Consider the following 15,379-nt stretch of genomic DNA (forward strand, 5'->3'; position numbering starts at 1 on the left):
TAATGTCCGTGTTTTTACTTGCAGACCGGGCTGTTGGCTCTGCAGTGGAATGAAGGCCAGCCTGTTTAGCAGAACAGGTTCTTCTCTCTCGCTTACAGCCCTGCCAGTGCTCTAAATACTAAACGTATTTTCTGGGAAAAAACGTGTTTTTATCTAAATGTTTTTTCATTTGAAAAAAAGGGTGTGTGTTTGTGTGGGGGGGGGGGGGGGAAGAGGTTACAAGAAAATCCCCTCATCCACAAAAATGTATCAACCACAAAATAATTTATGGACAGAAATTGGTGACACGGCACCCTCTCGTGGCATGCTTTGAGTAGTTTTTTTGTCTGATGCCTTTTTCCACTTTGTTTTTCTAGTATAACCTAAAGAAAATGCTGTTGTGACTGCAGGCTCCCAGGGGTGGAACAGGGAAGGTTCTAGAAGGCTAAAACTGTGCGGTCTGCACATGCTCAGAAACCCCGCCCTCGCTTTGATCCGCCTCCTGATTTATTCTCTTAGTACAGAATGTGGGGTAGTCCCAGAGTTTGTGTATCATTATATATTAGTACAGATGTGGTATCCAGAGTTGTGTTTGGTGATGGTTCATACAAAATAGCCAGGTTTGTTTGTATCCATCCATCCTTTCAGACACAGAGCTACACAAATGGTCACACAAGACTGTTCATGGTTTAATAATTTAATCAAAACACCAGGAATTGATACTCAATTGTATAGCACACATTAAATTAAGTTTACAAATATATAACACATTAACAACAAACTATCAATAGATAATGAATGTTTTGTTTACTTTTCACATTATGTAAATATAGTTTGTGTTTAGCTAGCACGCCGTGAACCTGGTACTGCAGGAAACACAAGTGCCTTCATGTTGGGAAGTACAGTCTGAGGATTAGACGGGAGGGCTGCCGTTGGGATCTGTGCTGGGACGTGTCGACACAGGCAGGGTTTGAGTCAGCTCAGTCTTCATCGTGCCTGTAGGCGAGTGAAACACCGTGTTTAAGACCACGCCCACATTGCACACCTGCATTTATGCAGGTGTGCAATGTGCAGTGTGTACAGCTGGATAATGATACTATTATATTTACACTATGTATGTACATATTACAATATAACTACATGGAACACCTTTCACAGAATCATGCAGCTCAAAGAAGGTTCTGCAGGTGTGTGTGTGTGTGTGTGTGTGTGTGTGTGTGTGTGAGAGAGAGAGAGAGTGTGAGTGTGAGAGAGTGAGTCAGTGAGTGTGTGTATACATCAAGAAATGCATCCCACTTCAGTAAGCTTCCATTTATGAATGAAAGGACAGTGCTGTGACTCGGTCCAGTCCAGTGGTCCATAAGAACCCATCCTTCTCCAGTACAGCACAGCACACACCTGCATACTGTAGACCTGCGCTCACCTGAGCAGGAGCTTGTACCTGCCCAGCGCCTCCTGGGCCACGTACTGGATGAAGGCGGGGTCGTCCACCTGCAGCTCAGCAGGTACGCTCAGGGTGAGCAGGGGGGAGCTCAGGATGTTCACCTCCACCGTGCTGTCATCACCAGCCTCTGGCTGGGGAACCACCTGGGAACGAGTCATCAGTGATATCATCACTGTTCATTATCTCAACTGCATTATCACTACACCATTATCACCGTCCATTATCTCAACACCATTATCACTGTCCATTATCTCAACGCCATCATCACTGTCCATTATCTCAACACCATCATCACTGTCCATTATCTCAACACCATCATCACTGTCCATTATCTCAACACCGTTATCACCACCACCTCTTATCATTTTCATTATCCGCTCTCAAGTGCCATAGTTTACGGACTCCTTGTTGAATGGAACAGGAACTAAGTTTGGGAACCCCAGAAGCCAGAAACAGGACCTCACTGTGGAGATGCTGAATGAGAAACAGGAACTCACAGCTTAGAAGCCCCCCAATGGGAGGAACAGGAACTCACTGTGGAGATGCTGAATCAGAAACAGGAACTCACAGCTAAGAAGCCCCCCGATGGGAGGAACAGGAACTCACTGTGGAGATGCTGAAGAAGTTCTCCGGCTCCCCAGTGCTGTTGAGGGTGAGCTCTGCGACCCAGCCGAAGCTGGAGGCCATGTTGCTGAGCCAGCTGACGGTGTCCTCCGTGTGGTGCTTCACGATCTGCAGCACCTCCTCGTACTGCTGGCTGGCCACCTGGAGCAGCTGGGACACCTCGCTCAGCTCCACCTGCAGGTCGCGCACACTGGGGCACTCTGGGGGGGGGGGAGATTATATAGTATATCTGTCACAGAGGTGGAAAGTACCGGGGTCAGAAAGTAAATATCATGGTGTGTTTCTTCTGCCCATGAACTCGTTAGTTCTGCCTCCAGGCTGAAGAATTGTGCTAATTAGCAAATCCAGGTGATTGGAGCAGGATACCTGGGAGGACTTTTACTTTCTGATCCTGGATTTGCCCCCTCTGGTACCCATCAAGATTACCTCAAACTCTATAATGCAGAAACGTCCATGACGATCACTGTGTTTTTAAACCTGGGTTTAACCTGAGTACACGCAGATTTCAGCAGAAGTGGTGTGGAGGACTGTGCTGTGCTATGCTGCGCACACGGTAGGTTGGGTGATGTAAGCAGGCTTACCCTCCAGCAGTTTTCCCTGGCAGGGCGCACACCGGCTGCTCAGCTGCCAGCACTCGGACGTCTGTCTGCGCAGATCTGCGCACAGCTGTCTGCTCCGGGACGGGACCCAGCGAGGGAACGCCTTTTTATCTAACGCCGAAGGGAGAAACACGTGAGACCTCCTGCTTAATTATTATTATTATTATTATTATTATTATTATTATTAATCATCATTATGACCATACCATTTTGCACGGCCGATTCCTGGAAGGTCTGGTGAATGTCGTCGAACACCTGCGTGACGGCCGAGCTGAACTCCTGGAGCACGCTCCTGCTGAAATTGAAGAAGGTCTCCAGCACATCGTCCAGCCCGACGCCCTGGAAGAAGTCCGAGGAATCCGGCTCTCCCTGTGCCTGAGCGAGGTGCTCAACGCTGCCCCCGCTGGTCTCCGGAGAGAAGACCGCACGGAACACCTAACGGTAACAACAACAATAACAATCACATCATTCATGTAATCATGTAATTATATATACTTTCTGGATCCAAAGGACACACTATTTTATTCAGGAGAGTGCAGTAAACAGAAAGGCAGTACAGGCGGGGGTGACAGGGTAATTATACAGAGAACCGAACCGAGGGAGGAACACACACCACAGGAAAAAAATAAAGGAGGAGACACAAAGGGCTGTGTTGAGCTGGAGGCCAGAGGGAAATTATGGGTTGTTTTTAAAAGTCTGTGCAATCAAAATCATTTTTTTAAATGGTAAAGTACACAAAGAACCAAAGAAAATGTGCTGTGATATCAAGCCTATTTTATTCAGCTGTAATTTTAAATGCCTTTTTTTTTTCCTATGTTGAAAAGCAACAAAGTTCTTACATTGCCTGCTATGGAAGCTATTGGTATTGGTTGACAAGAGACTCAACTCAGTGTAGCCCAACATGCCATTTACATTTTAACCAATCCGCTGTTTGACCTTTTAGTAGGCTGCCAATCAGAAGTGAACTTGAAGAGAAGTGTGAAAATGAGACACTGAGTCACTTCCTATTTATACTTTTTTAAAAATTGGGTGCCTATCTTTATCTTATGACTAAATTAACCCTTTAAAAGAAAGGTTTTGGGAAGTCTCACTTCTGAACTACATGTTTAATCTCAGTGAGACATTTACCTGGTTAGATAAAGGTGTTATATAGTGAGAGTGAGCGAGGTACCTGGGCGAACTCCTGATGCATGCTGGTCGCCAGCGCCACGCTCCGGTCGTACAGGCTGCCCACCCGACGCAGGAGCCTGCCGAAGGAGTCCTCCACCTGCAGCACCTCCACGTCCAGGTCCTCAGAGCTGCCGTTCACCAGCAGGACCTCCTGATTGGCCAGGGAGGTCATCTTCTGGAAGAACTGCTCCACCTGATTGGAGGACAAGGAGGTGTCAGGGGCTCCGTTAACCACTTTAATTGGCTGCAATTTAATTAATTAGGCCTGCCCGCATGCATTGTGGGTTTTATTTTCATCCAGTTCAGTTTTTACTACTTCTTATTTCTTGTGTTGTGTGTTAAATGCTCTTTATTTCACACTTATGACTTGTTTTATGACCTGTTTTATGACTTGATTTATTCTTTATAATTGTTATTATATGATCTTTTAAGCACATTGGACTATAGTTCTTTGTAAGAACAGAGCAATTAAAATTAATACCAGTCCCGGGGCAATAGGCTTCGCACAGTACTCTAATGCTCCCAAATTTTAATGCTTTCAAAAGAATTTCCTCCCAAATTTGGGTAAACTCTGATGTAACTCTCTAGTTAATGCCTTACAGCCTCCATGCATTGCAAAGCATGCTGTTACTGATGCATAGGTGATTATATTACCCCCATAACAGGATTGCCAGCCTTCCCTCGCTTGAATATGTGGCATGTCACATGCACAGGTTTGTCTGTGTATTTAATTACATTTGCAGCATAAGTCAGTAAATGTATCACAACCTAATTTGGTTTTTCAGTTAGTAGCTTGGCCTTCCAGTCCCCTGCTTTGTCATGGAAATTCGTTAACAGTGGGGGCTGCTTTGTCATGCACCCTGGTGGAAATTCCAGTTTGGTTCCAGGCTGGTTTTAAGCTGATCCAGCTGGTTTGAAGCTGATTTGGAGATGGCCAAGCTGGCAACAATATGGTTGAGATAGCAACCATGCTGGCAAGACCATGTCCAGCTGGTGGGCCAGCTTGGTGCAGACAGCAGACCATCACTAAACTCTAGATGGTATCCAGCTGGAGCAGAAGCTGCTTCGAGCTAGATTTCATATGAGGCTGGTAGCTGGTCTGTCCACCAGGGAACCTTCTTCTACAGCTTACAAAGCCGCATTAATTAATCAAAGAATTATCTGTGTACATTTTGTCGGCATGGTAACAGGTGGGAGGTGCAGGAGGAGGTCCCGCACCTTGTAGGTGAAGGCGGAGAAGCCGCGTCTGCAGGTGGAGGTGTAGAAGGCCTTGCAGACTTCCTCCAGGCAGGGCCGACACTCCTCCCAGGAGGACTTCAGTGACTCCTGGCAGTGCTGCTCCGCCTCCCCCAGCTTCTGCTCCACCTCTTTGGCCAACTGTGCTGCCCCCTGGAGGATGGGAGGAACCACTGAGTTGCCTCTTATAGGGATCCCACACGTTATCCAAAATTCAAAGGGCTTTTCAAGCCCTTTTAAGGTCACATTTCCAAAACAATACTAAAATGACTTGAGCACCTTTAAAAAGTGTAACAAACCACCCAAAGAACAAGGGCATAACTTTAGTTTGAATATTGGGGGGAGGGGGGATGTTGAAATGCAAAGACCCTGAGAACTGCAACCCTCTAGGTGGAATCTGGGGGAAATTTTTGAAAGAAATTCTGTGAAGACCAGCTGTAAATGATCACTTCTGGTGAATTCTAAAAATACTTCAAGCTGCAGATTAATACATCACCATCACATGAAATCCCCATCTTCAATATGTGAAATGATTTTCCTAATCATCATACTGTACTTGGGGGGGGGGGGGTTGTAACCCCCCAATGCCCCTCATTAACTGTGCCCTTGCTAAAGAAAGAAGCATAAGCAGAATGTTGATTTTGATCCAGGATCTGCTTCTGAGGATCAGCTGACCTTTTTCTTCTCGCTGCTGTGCTTCAGGGTCTTCATGAGGTGACCGTGCTTCTCCTCATTCCTCTCCATGATCTCCTTCATCTGTTTCACTCCCATCAGCGCTCTCCTCATCTCCTCCTCCACGTACCTCCCACCCTCCAGAGACAGCTCTGTGTGGGAGGAGAGACCAACCGGGGGCGGGGGGGAGTGTCAATGTCCCCTCTCACACTGATCAGAAATATCTTTCATTTACAGCAGGAGTCTCAATCTTCAGTTGTGGAGAGCCACATTGTCTGGCTGGTTTTACAGTGTATTTCACCCCATAGGATAAAGGAGTTTGGATAAAGAGTCCACACACCTTGATCTCTAGGCATTAATTGGTTGCTGATTGAAAGGAAACCACAAATGCCTGCAGACACTGTGGCCCTCCAGGACTGACACCCCTGATGGTTTGTCTATGGGAGGTGAAGTTCTGTCAGAGATGGGGCCTGGTGGTTTTTCTATGGGAGATTAGGTGCTGTCTGAAATGGGCCCTGGCAGTTTCTCTATGGGAGATTAAGTGCTGTCAGAGATGGGCTCTGGTGGTTTCTCTATAGGAGATAAAGTGTTGTCAAAGATGGGCCCTGGTGGTTTCTCTGTGGGAGATTTAAGTGCTGTCTGAAATGGCGGTTTCTCTATAGTAGATAAAGTGCTGTCAGAGATGGGCCCTGGTGGTTTCTCTGTGGGAGATTAAGTGTGCTGTCTGGAAAAGCGAGGCCCTGGGTTGAGTATGCTGTCTGAATGGGCCGGCAGTTTCCGGAGATTAAGTGCTGTCTGAAATGGGCCCTGGCAGTTTCTCTGTGGAGAGTCTGGCCTGGCAGTTTCCTGTGCAGAGTGACTCCCAGGGTGCCTGGAAAGAGTCTGGCCATAGTCAGTCTCCTCGGCTCCATGCAGTACCCCCAGGGATGCCAGGAGCACCAGGCAGACCAACGCAGTGTTCATCTTCACCTCTCTCTTCTCTCAAATGCTCAAGAAATCTTCAGGGAGCCAGAAACCTGGGTTCAAGAGCCATGCAGAAAAGTATTTTTATTATTATTATTTTGCAATCACACAAGTACAGAACATGTATATGTATCATTACCAAATCGCAGTGATGATGAGTGATGAGTGTGTGTCTGTATGTGTGTGTACGTGCATGAAATAAGCTTAATCATGGTGTAACTTTTTTGACCTTATATAAAAAGTCAGAATTGAGTGCAGGTATATAATTACACAGTGAGGTCAAAAAAGAGATATTGGCTATTGATGTTAGATGGTATGCTATCATCCTATTAGCACCCGTGACAGCACTCTGTACCTAGTATTACACCATTTCAGGTTGCTTGTTTTTCTAGTACTACACCATTTCAGGTTGCTTGTTTTCTGTTAAATGTTCTAACTAAATATTCTTCATAGGTATCTTGCTGATGTTAAATTAATCCAGTGGTAAGTACTTGATTTTATGCTTCCAAAAATAAAAAGCTCCCAAAAATTTATATTTTTAAAGTATGATCAAAATGTGAAGGTGTATGCATTGCAGGTGATGCAGAGGTAGAAACCATATAAGAAATGAGGTGATGAAATACATAAATGCAAATATATATTTTGGATAGATGTATCTTAATTTCTGCACATCCCTGCCAGAAACCATGCTGTGTCTATGGCAACAGGCTGCTGTAGCATATGATCACTGATGTAACATGTTCATGTAACATTCATGTAACATTCAGGTGATCATGTTGTATTCATGTTGTGTATATTTTCAGACCTGGAGGCTGCAGATAAGGTGCTTTAGGATTCGGAGCAGATGATTGGCTGTGATTCAGGCCACCTGTGATCTGGCACACAAACAGGATGAGCATGTTTACGGCCATGTTCAAATCAGCACACTCGCCTACTACTGAGTATGCAACTTCTTTACTATTTGTATGCAACTTGTATACTCAATAGTAGGCAAGTGCACTGATTCAAACACAGCCCAAATGAGCGATCATTCTCACACTGCAAAAACCAAAAAATAAGTCAGTCTTAACAAAGCGCTTTAGTCTTATATTTAGACTTTAAAATCTTATCTCTATTTTGTTTTCTTTTAAAAAAATAACTTAAAACAAGGTAATATTTGAAATAAATAAATAATGTTTTAAGTCTCATTACTAGACAAACACTTCTTAAGACAGACTTTTTTGCAGTGCAGACAGAGACCCTTGATGTTGTCACACCATTTTCAATGATATATTAACTGAAGCAATTTATGCTGAGCTTTGTTCAAACATACAATGGCAATCTCAGCTACCAACTTTTTGTTCTCAGAAAATTCTGGAAAGTTAAGGTAAATGTTCCCAGTGTATGCATTTGCACAGGTTCCTTGATGTCCTTGGAGTCATTATGCCTCAATGAAAACTTGGAATGGTCTAACAACCAGTACTCAATTCTGTGTGTCTGATCACCTTCTGACCACAAGCCCAAATCGTTTGATAACACTGCACACAATTGGCTGTTATTTTGTTAACATACACCTGGTTTCCCATAGGTCAGACACAGCGGTGGCTGATTATACTGTAAAGTCCATGACATCAGTATGAGATAAACAGGATCTGCATGCTGCTCTATAACACTACATCGACTTCAAAGGATGTTACAGTAGATATACAATACCTTTGTGTTGCTGACAAGTTTTACGATCACCATTAATCTCTCTTGTGAACAGCCTGACCGCATAGTTTTTTAATCCTTCTCAAACCAGTTTTAAATCAACAGAAGTGGCATAGATCCTCCTGCACTCTGTGGAAGGCAGAATGCATTGCATGAGAAGCCAGCGGTATTCTCTAATTGCAACGGAGCAGCTTCAACCTTTTCGGAACGATACACCTGTCTGCTGACCACCTGTGGCAGCAAACTGTAGGGCGCACCTTCTGTGCTAACTGCAATGGATCTCAGATTCTCCTGTGGCAGTTATTGCTGGGCTAATTTTAAATGACCACCGGAGGTCGGCAGGTCGTTTTCCGGAGCACTCACCTGGAGCGGGAGAACTCGACGTGTTGACAGGAGAGACAGCCTGTGTGGGTTTGAGAGCGTCGAGCCCTTCGCCACAGAACGGCCTATTTATAGCCTGCAGTTCGGCCCTGATCCCATTAGTGCATTTGAGCTATTGTGACCATTAATCCGGCCGTCAACACACCCTGCTGCTTTTATCACTGCTTTAAATCACTGATCTATCACCACAACTTGGCGTATGTATCGCAGGTCACTGATTTATTCGAGTGTGTGTGTCTCTGTGTGTATGCGTGTGCGTGTGTGTGTGTGTGTGTGTGTATGCGCGTGCACATACATTTGTTTCTGTGCTTGAGTGTGTGTGTGTGTGTGTGTATGTGAGTATTTGTGTCTGTCACTCAACCCATTTTCAGTGTTATGAGGTCTCTGTCACATGACAGACTTCCCAGAGTGCCCTCTGAGCGACTCCGGCTTGACGGATAAATCTCTCAGTAAATATTCATTAAACAACTTTCATTCACTTCTGTGCCACAGTACGGAGTAGGGCACAGCAATGCCGTCCGCTGCAGTGAAGCTGTTATTTAGTGCACAGACACTGTCTGCTCTGGCCTGGCCTGCTGCAGCAGGTGACTCTACAATAAGCTTAATGTCAGCCGGCCCGACTCCTTCAGCCCAGCTGAGCCTCAAATTACTGTCCGTCTCGCCAGCCGCGGTCTGTGGCTCTGGAAACGCAGGGTCACTGCTAACCTGCAGCCAGAGGAACTGGGGTCAGTGCTAACCTGGAGCCAGAGCAACCGGGGTCAGTGCCAATGTCAGGTTAACTAGCTGGTGAGGCCCTCCATTGTGGGAAGTTGTGTCAAGCACCGTAAAGTTTTCTGTCTTTAGGATTTCGCTCACACAAATAACATAACATAATGACGAGTACAGGCCATTCAGCCCAACGATGCTCGCCATTTTCCCGACTAAATTAGTGCTCTGACTACCTACAGACTAGATAGTATCTAACACTGTAAAAGACACGCCCATCTTTAACTGCAACTCAGACATGCCCATCTTCATGACGCTTGTATTATGTGAACAGATTAAAGTACTGAAACATGTTTCTGCTGGTCTCAGGAGGATGTTCTGGTCTGAGAGAGTGACGTGGCAGCCTGTCTCTCACAGGGAAGGGGGGGGGAGGCCCGGCCCCCGCTGCTCCACCCCAGCAGAAACAGCCAGTGGGGCAGAAGGGCAGTTAGCGATGTCTGGCTGCTCCCCAGCCTCCTGCACTGCTCTACAGCTCTTTAGCCTAACAGGCTTGTTCACTAACAGGATTAAGATGCCCTGGCAGAGATGCGGCCATGAAAAAACACTCCGGAATTAGACGGCAGCCATTACTCACAGGGCTGTGAACGGATGCGGATCCTGAGGAGAGGGCTCTGAGTCAGCACAGCGGGGCGGTGTGATGAGTTAGTGGAGGGGATTGATGAGTGAGGAGAGGGGTTTGATGAGTTGGTGTAGGGGTTTGATGAGTAAGGGGATGGATTTGATTAGTTAGTGGAGGGGTTTGATTAGTTAGTGGAGGGCCTTGATGAGTAAGAGGATGGGTTTGATGAGTTAGTGGAGGAGTTTGATGAGTAAGGGAATGGGTTTGATTAGTTAGAGGAGGGGCTTGATGAGTAAGGGAATGGGTTTGATTAGTTAGAGGAGGGTTTTGATGAGTAAGGAGATGGGTTTGATGAGTTAGTGGAGGGGTTTGATGAGTAAGGAGATGGGTTTTGATGAGTTAGTGGAGGAGTTTGATGAGTAAGGGAATGGGTTTGATTAGTTAGAAGAGGGGCTTGATGAGTAAGTGAGGGGTTTGATGAGTAAGGGAATGGGTTTTGATGAGTTAGTGGAGGGGTTTGATGGGTAAGGGGATGGGTTTTATGAGTAAATGGAAGGGTGTTATGGGTAAGTGGAGAGGAGGTAAGGGATTTGGTTGTCAGATGCCTGAGATTGGATAAGAATTATGTGTATATTATAAAACTGTGTTTGCCAACAATTTTAATGACCTGTTTAAGGTACAACAATTTTGCCTGCAGTTTTAATAAATGACCACCACATGAAGCACTGAGACAGTCAGCCAAATATGAGGTTGAGCTGCACTTCACACCAATGGCCAGAGGGTGGAGACAAATAACCAGCTCATGTCAGATCAGTGACATAAAGGCAACGTCAATACCAGGAAATCCAATCAATTAAAAAATCATTGAAGGCCAATTTCAGATATGGGTTTCATTAAAGACCTGATCGATCTGTAGCGGTCAAAAATGAATAATGGACAAAACGGCCAGGATCAGATTAGGACTGAGGACATGGATGACAAACAGGAATAACATAATCAGATTATGGAAGAGAGTGGAGTTAAATTAGACAAAAGCATCTTTATTTCATATAATGCTATTTATAGCCATGCTGGCAAAATAGCGTCATTGAGGACATTTTCCAGATATATATTTTTTTAATAGTAAAAACCTTTAAAATGATTCCCCCTTAATTGGTGATACATTTTAAGTTGAAATGTTTAAAATATGGATGATAACAGAGATTACTAGCACGAACTGTAATTGTTTTTTTTTTTTATCTCAATGATATTCTACTAATGTGCCCTTGGAGAAGGAATTCAATCTGACATTCGATCAGCTGTGCTGGAGCAGGACAAATGACAGAGGTAACCTACCCTGTTCCTGGAAATCTACCTTCCTGTAGGTTTGCATTTCAACCCTAACAAAGCACACCTCATTCAACAGCTAGAGCAGGGCTGCCCAACTGTGTTCCTGAAAATCTACCATCCTGTAGGTTTTCACTTCAACCCTAAATTTGGCACACCATGACTCTGCTAATTAGCAGCTCAATAAAGATCTCTAGTTGTTGAATTAAAGTGTGCTTTCTTAGAGTTGAAGACCTACAGGACAGTAGATCTCCAGGAACGGGTTTGGTTACCACTGGCATATGAGATGCCTATTTTGGGAGGGACCCTGAAGGGTTGAACAGTAAGTCACCACTCTTAAAGCTGCAGGCTGAGCAAATCGTTTCTGGGTCTCTGTGTTCTACGGAACGTCATCCCCACCTGGTGGCCACTCAGAGTACTGCAACTCCACTGGCGATCTGTGGGTGGAGGGGGCTGGGTTGTCTCTTCGGCTCATGATTAAGTCATTTTGATGACTTCTCTGTGTGGAATTTTTTTTTTTTTTGACCTAGCTGATGTGAGCAACCACCGCAGAACCACCGTTCTGAGTGAATTTATCTCTCTGACCCTGCTGAAATTAAACTTTCAAAAGCGTCACTGTACAGAGTAGAAAACTGTAGACCAGTCTTTTTAAACTGCCTTTATCGAGAAGCCATATTCTTTTAAATAAATGGTGCATATTGGCTGAAGATTTTCTACAAACTATTATTATAAAACCATGTATAAAAAAAGGTGTGTGTGTAGAAGCTTGTGCTTTCTTAACACACAGGTCTTATCGTTCTGTCGCCAGTGGGATACCTCCCATTAAACCTGCTGACACTGCACAAATGCAGATTTGGACATAGTCATCATTTTTGATGCATTTGAATAACACTTCTGTTTTTTTATTGTTATTATTATTATTTTATTCTCAATTATCAAAGGGCCAAGAGTCACCCCTGGGGTCTGATGTACACTCAGCTTTTGTTAAATTATGATCTTATCAACGTTACATCTGACACTAGTTTTTTTGCTGGGTGAATGCTGTGTTTTGTTTATGCTGTGGGTTTAGCCAGGGAGAACAGGCTGATAAAGATGGAGTTCCAGGATCCTATCATCGTTATGGTGACAGTATAGTATAATGGGTGAAGGGTTGCTCTTGTAACCTAAAGGTCACAGGTTCAATTCCTGGTGTAGGACACTGTTGTTGTGCCCTTGAGAAAGGTACTTAACCTGCATTGCTTCAGTGTAGATCCAGCTGTATAAATGGATGCAGTGTAAATGCTGTATGAAAAGTTGTGTAAGAACATCTGCTAAATGCCTGTAATGTAATTTACTAAACAGGCTTTTAATCAGAGGTTCCCGAACTGTGGACCAGGACCCACAGGGGTTTATTTCAGCTACGTCCTGCATATTCCTGTGAAAACACGACTAACTTACCATGTACGATTCACACCCAGCACTGCGTCCCTTACCGCGCACACATGCTCATTTCTCTCCATATTTGGACATACTTTAGGCTACATTTTTAATAAGGGTTGGGTCACAGAAAATGCCTTCTCACATTTGAGTGGGATGGCTGTTCAAGTTCAGGCTTGACAGAAAAAGGTTTTCTATACCTGCAGGCTGTCCACTGGGAACCTGTGTACAGATCACAAGCTCACCGGAGAACCTGTGTACAGATCACAAGCACACCTGGAAAGCTGTGTATAGATCATATGCACACCTGGAAAGCTGTGTATAGATCATAAGCACACCTGGAAAGCTGTCTATAGATCATAAGCACACCTCTCTAACAATGCAAATCATTATAGACATATTTGCCACATCATATTCAGAGCTGGTAGGTAACTTTTCCAATTTATAGTCCTGGGAAGTACTTAGAGGATATCTGTTACATAAAGTTACAAAAGGTCTATTTCCTCCCACAAAAAAAAGCATCCAGAAGTCTTGGGCCTGGATGATACATTGTTGTCAAACTCATGTGCTTGCTTTTTGGGGGTTCTTGCTTTTTTGCTTTTTGCTCTTTTGCCCTGTTTCTTGCCTCTCTGTAAACAGCGCTATAGAAATAGAATTGATCAGATTTGTTTTCCTAAAACATTTTTAGAGAGTTGTAGTAATACATTCAATTATTATATATTTGACCATAAAGTTATTTAAATGTAATGTATTTATGAATCATTAACTTTTTTTATCCTGTTTAGCCTTGCACGCAGTATGAACACAAGAAGCAATTTTAAACATTCCTTTTTGTACAATTGTTTTTATTAGTCTTTTGCATGTATACAAATTTAAATGTTCAATAGCAAAAGATTTAGTTTCAGCAGAATGGGCTGTTGTAGAAGTCAAACTGACTTCAGTTAATTCAAAATATGGAGCCGGCTGTAGGCATGATCTCTCTGTGCAATCATTTAGGGCCACAACCAACCCAGGCCACAGAATTGAAGTTCTAAGATATTTTTGTGTCTTCAATAAATATATATTTTTTCTCCAAACAGTAACATGTAATATTACTGTTTGGATAAAAAAGATATATTTATTGAAGACACATACTGACATTTACCCAAAGCTATATGAACTTATATGAATCTGAAACAAAATACACCCAACCCAGCACCAATACAGCTGAATCGTTTCTCTGCCAATATGAACAAGATGCATTGGAATGATGAGAACTTATTAAGAACAGATGGGCGAGTTATTGGATTTTGGACATTATTAAGAAAGGGTTACACGCCTTCTCTACTGAGTTGAATTAACGGTATCTGACCTAGTACATGTTATGACATCCTAATTTTACATGCTGCGTCATAGAAAAGTTCTCTTTCATCAACAGACACTGTCACGGCTCAGATGGTTTCTTGTGGGTACCCTCTCTGGACCAATTAGACTGGACTGATTTACTGAGTCAGCAGCCGTTTGAATTTGAGCCAGCCTTGACCGTAGGGCTGGGCGTCCATATTGATTTTATCTCCTGTGTTAACGAGGAGCAGGCTTGCTTAGAAACCTGATTCTGCTGCGTTTGGAATAATGCTTGGTTCGCACTTCTGAAAACTGTTTGAAGTCTGGATTTGTACACTGATTATACACATAAAATTAAAGACAGACCTAGGTTCCATACAAATTCAGTGATTACAGAAAAAAATAGTTCAGATAATTAATTCTGTGAACTCACCCTGAATACCCTAATGTATTACCTTGGTTCTTCTGTTAATGATGTGTGCATATACAAGCTGAAAAGAAAATGTTTCTCAGTGAAAATAAATCCATGGAAAAGTATTCGTTGATCACACAAAGCATCTCTTAATTAGTTCTAAACTAGTGCTAGGGTTCATCTTCATGTACTTGTTGACATTTTCCTGGAAACTTCAAATAAAATTCAAGCTATTATTAGATTAACCTTAAATATAATTGCAAGTTTAAATACTGTCCCTTTTATCACAGAGTTTACCACAAATATATAATTATACTTTATATCCTGATTAGAGTAACACCTTCTTCAGTCTTAATCTCTGGGCTGAAGTCAAAGCAGAATAGCAAAGATTTCTTCTACCTCAAAGGTGCAAGCAAGGGTGTTGTTGTTGGTGTTGTTACTGGTGTGATAAGTAGATGATGTAATTAATTTCCCTGCTACTCCCAACTATTCTACCCTACTTTTCACTCCAACAGTATCTGTGAATTTGAAGGTGTTCCTTCTCATTGAGGTTGTTTGCGTCTGAATGGCAACAAGGCTTATCTCAAACTGCTTTTAACTGAAATATGAAAATACCTTTTACATTGTAATATTTTATTTTGTATTTTATAATGTAATACTTATATCTTATAACGTAATACTTTTATCATTAATGAATTTTATTTATTTATTTGCTTATTAATACTCCCAGCTGCCTAACTGGTTTTCGATGTCACCCATTGGAGTGCTGGATTAGTCACGTGATACCGTCACAGTTGTCCTCTCTCACTCTCCTCTCTCAA

The 15,379-nt window shown here is 43.3% G+C and overlaps 1 protein-coding gene and 1 long non-coding RNA gene across 2 annotated transcripts; both read right to left on the reverse strand.

Annotated features, from left to right (window-relative positions):
* Nucleotides 1-660: 660 nt before the first annotated feature.
* On the reverse strand, nt 661-5,881 carry LOC135260508 (clusterin-like protein 1). The gene is made up of 8 exons (XM_064345772.1): nt 5,728-5,881; nt 5,035-5,205; nt 3,818-4,009; nt 2,853-3,081; nt 2,629-2,757; nt 2,030-2,247; nt 1,403-1,566; nt 661-975 (listed from the first exon to the last, which is right to left on the reverse strand). Exons 1-8 carry the CDS (start codon nt 5,836-5,838, stop codon nt 960-962), a joined length of 1,230 nt encoding a protein of 409 aa, XP_064201842.1. The 5' UTR covers nt 5,839-5,881; the 3' UTR covers nt 661-959.
* Nucleotides 5,882-6,603: 722 nt separating this feature from the next.
* Nucleotides 6,604-8,848, reverse strand: LOC135260324 (uncharacterized). The gene is made up of 3 exons (XR_010331525.1): nt 8,740-8,848; nt 7,493-7,562; nt 6,604-6,740 (listed from the first exon to the last, which is right to left on the reverse strand). It is a non-coding gene; the product is annotated as an uncharacterized LOC135260324 (long non-coding RNA).
* Nucleotides 8,849-15,379: the final 6,531 nt, after the last annotated feature.

This window comes from Anguilla rostrata, chromosome 8, assembly GCF_018555375.3.
Source record: "Anguilla rostrata isolate EN2019 chromosome 8, ASM1855537v3, whole genome shotgun sequence".
Taxonomy (NCBI): Eukaryota; Metazoa; Chordata; class Actinopteri; order Anguilliformes; family Anguillidae; genus Anguilla; species Anguilla rostrata.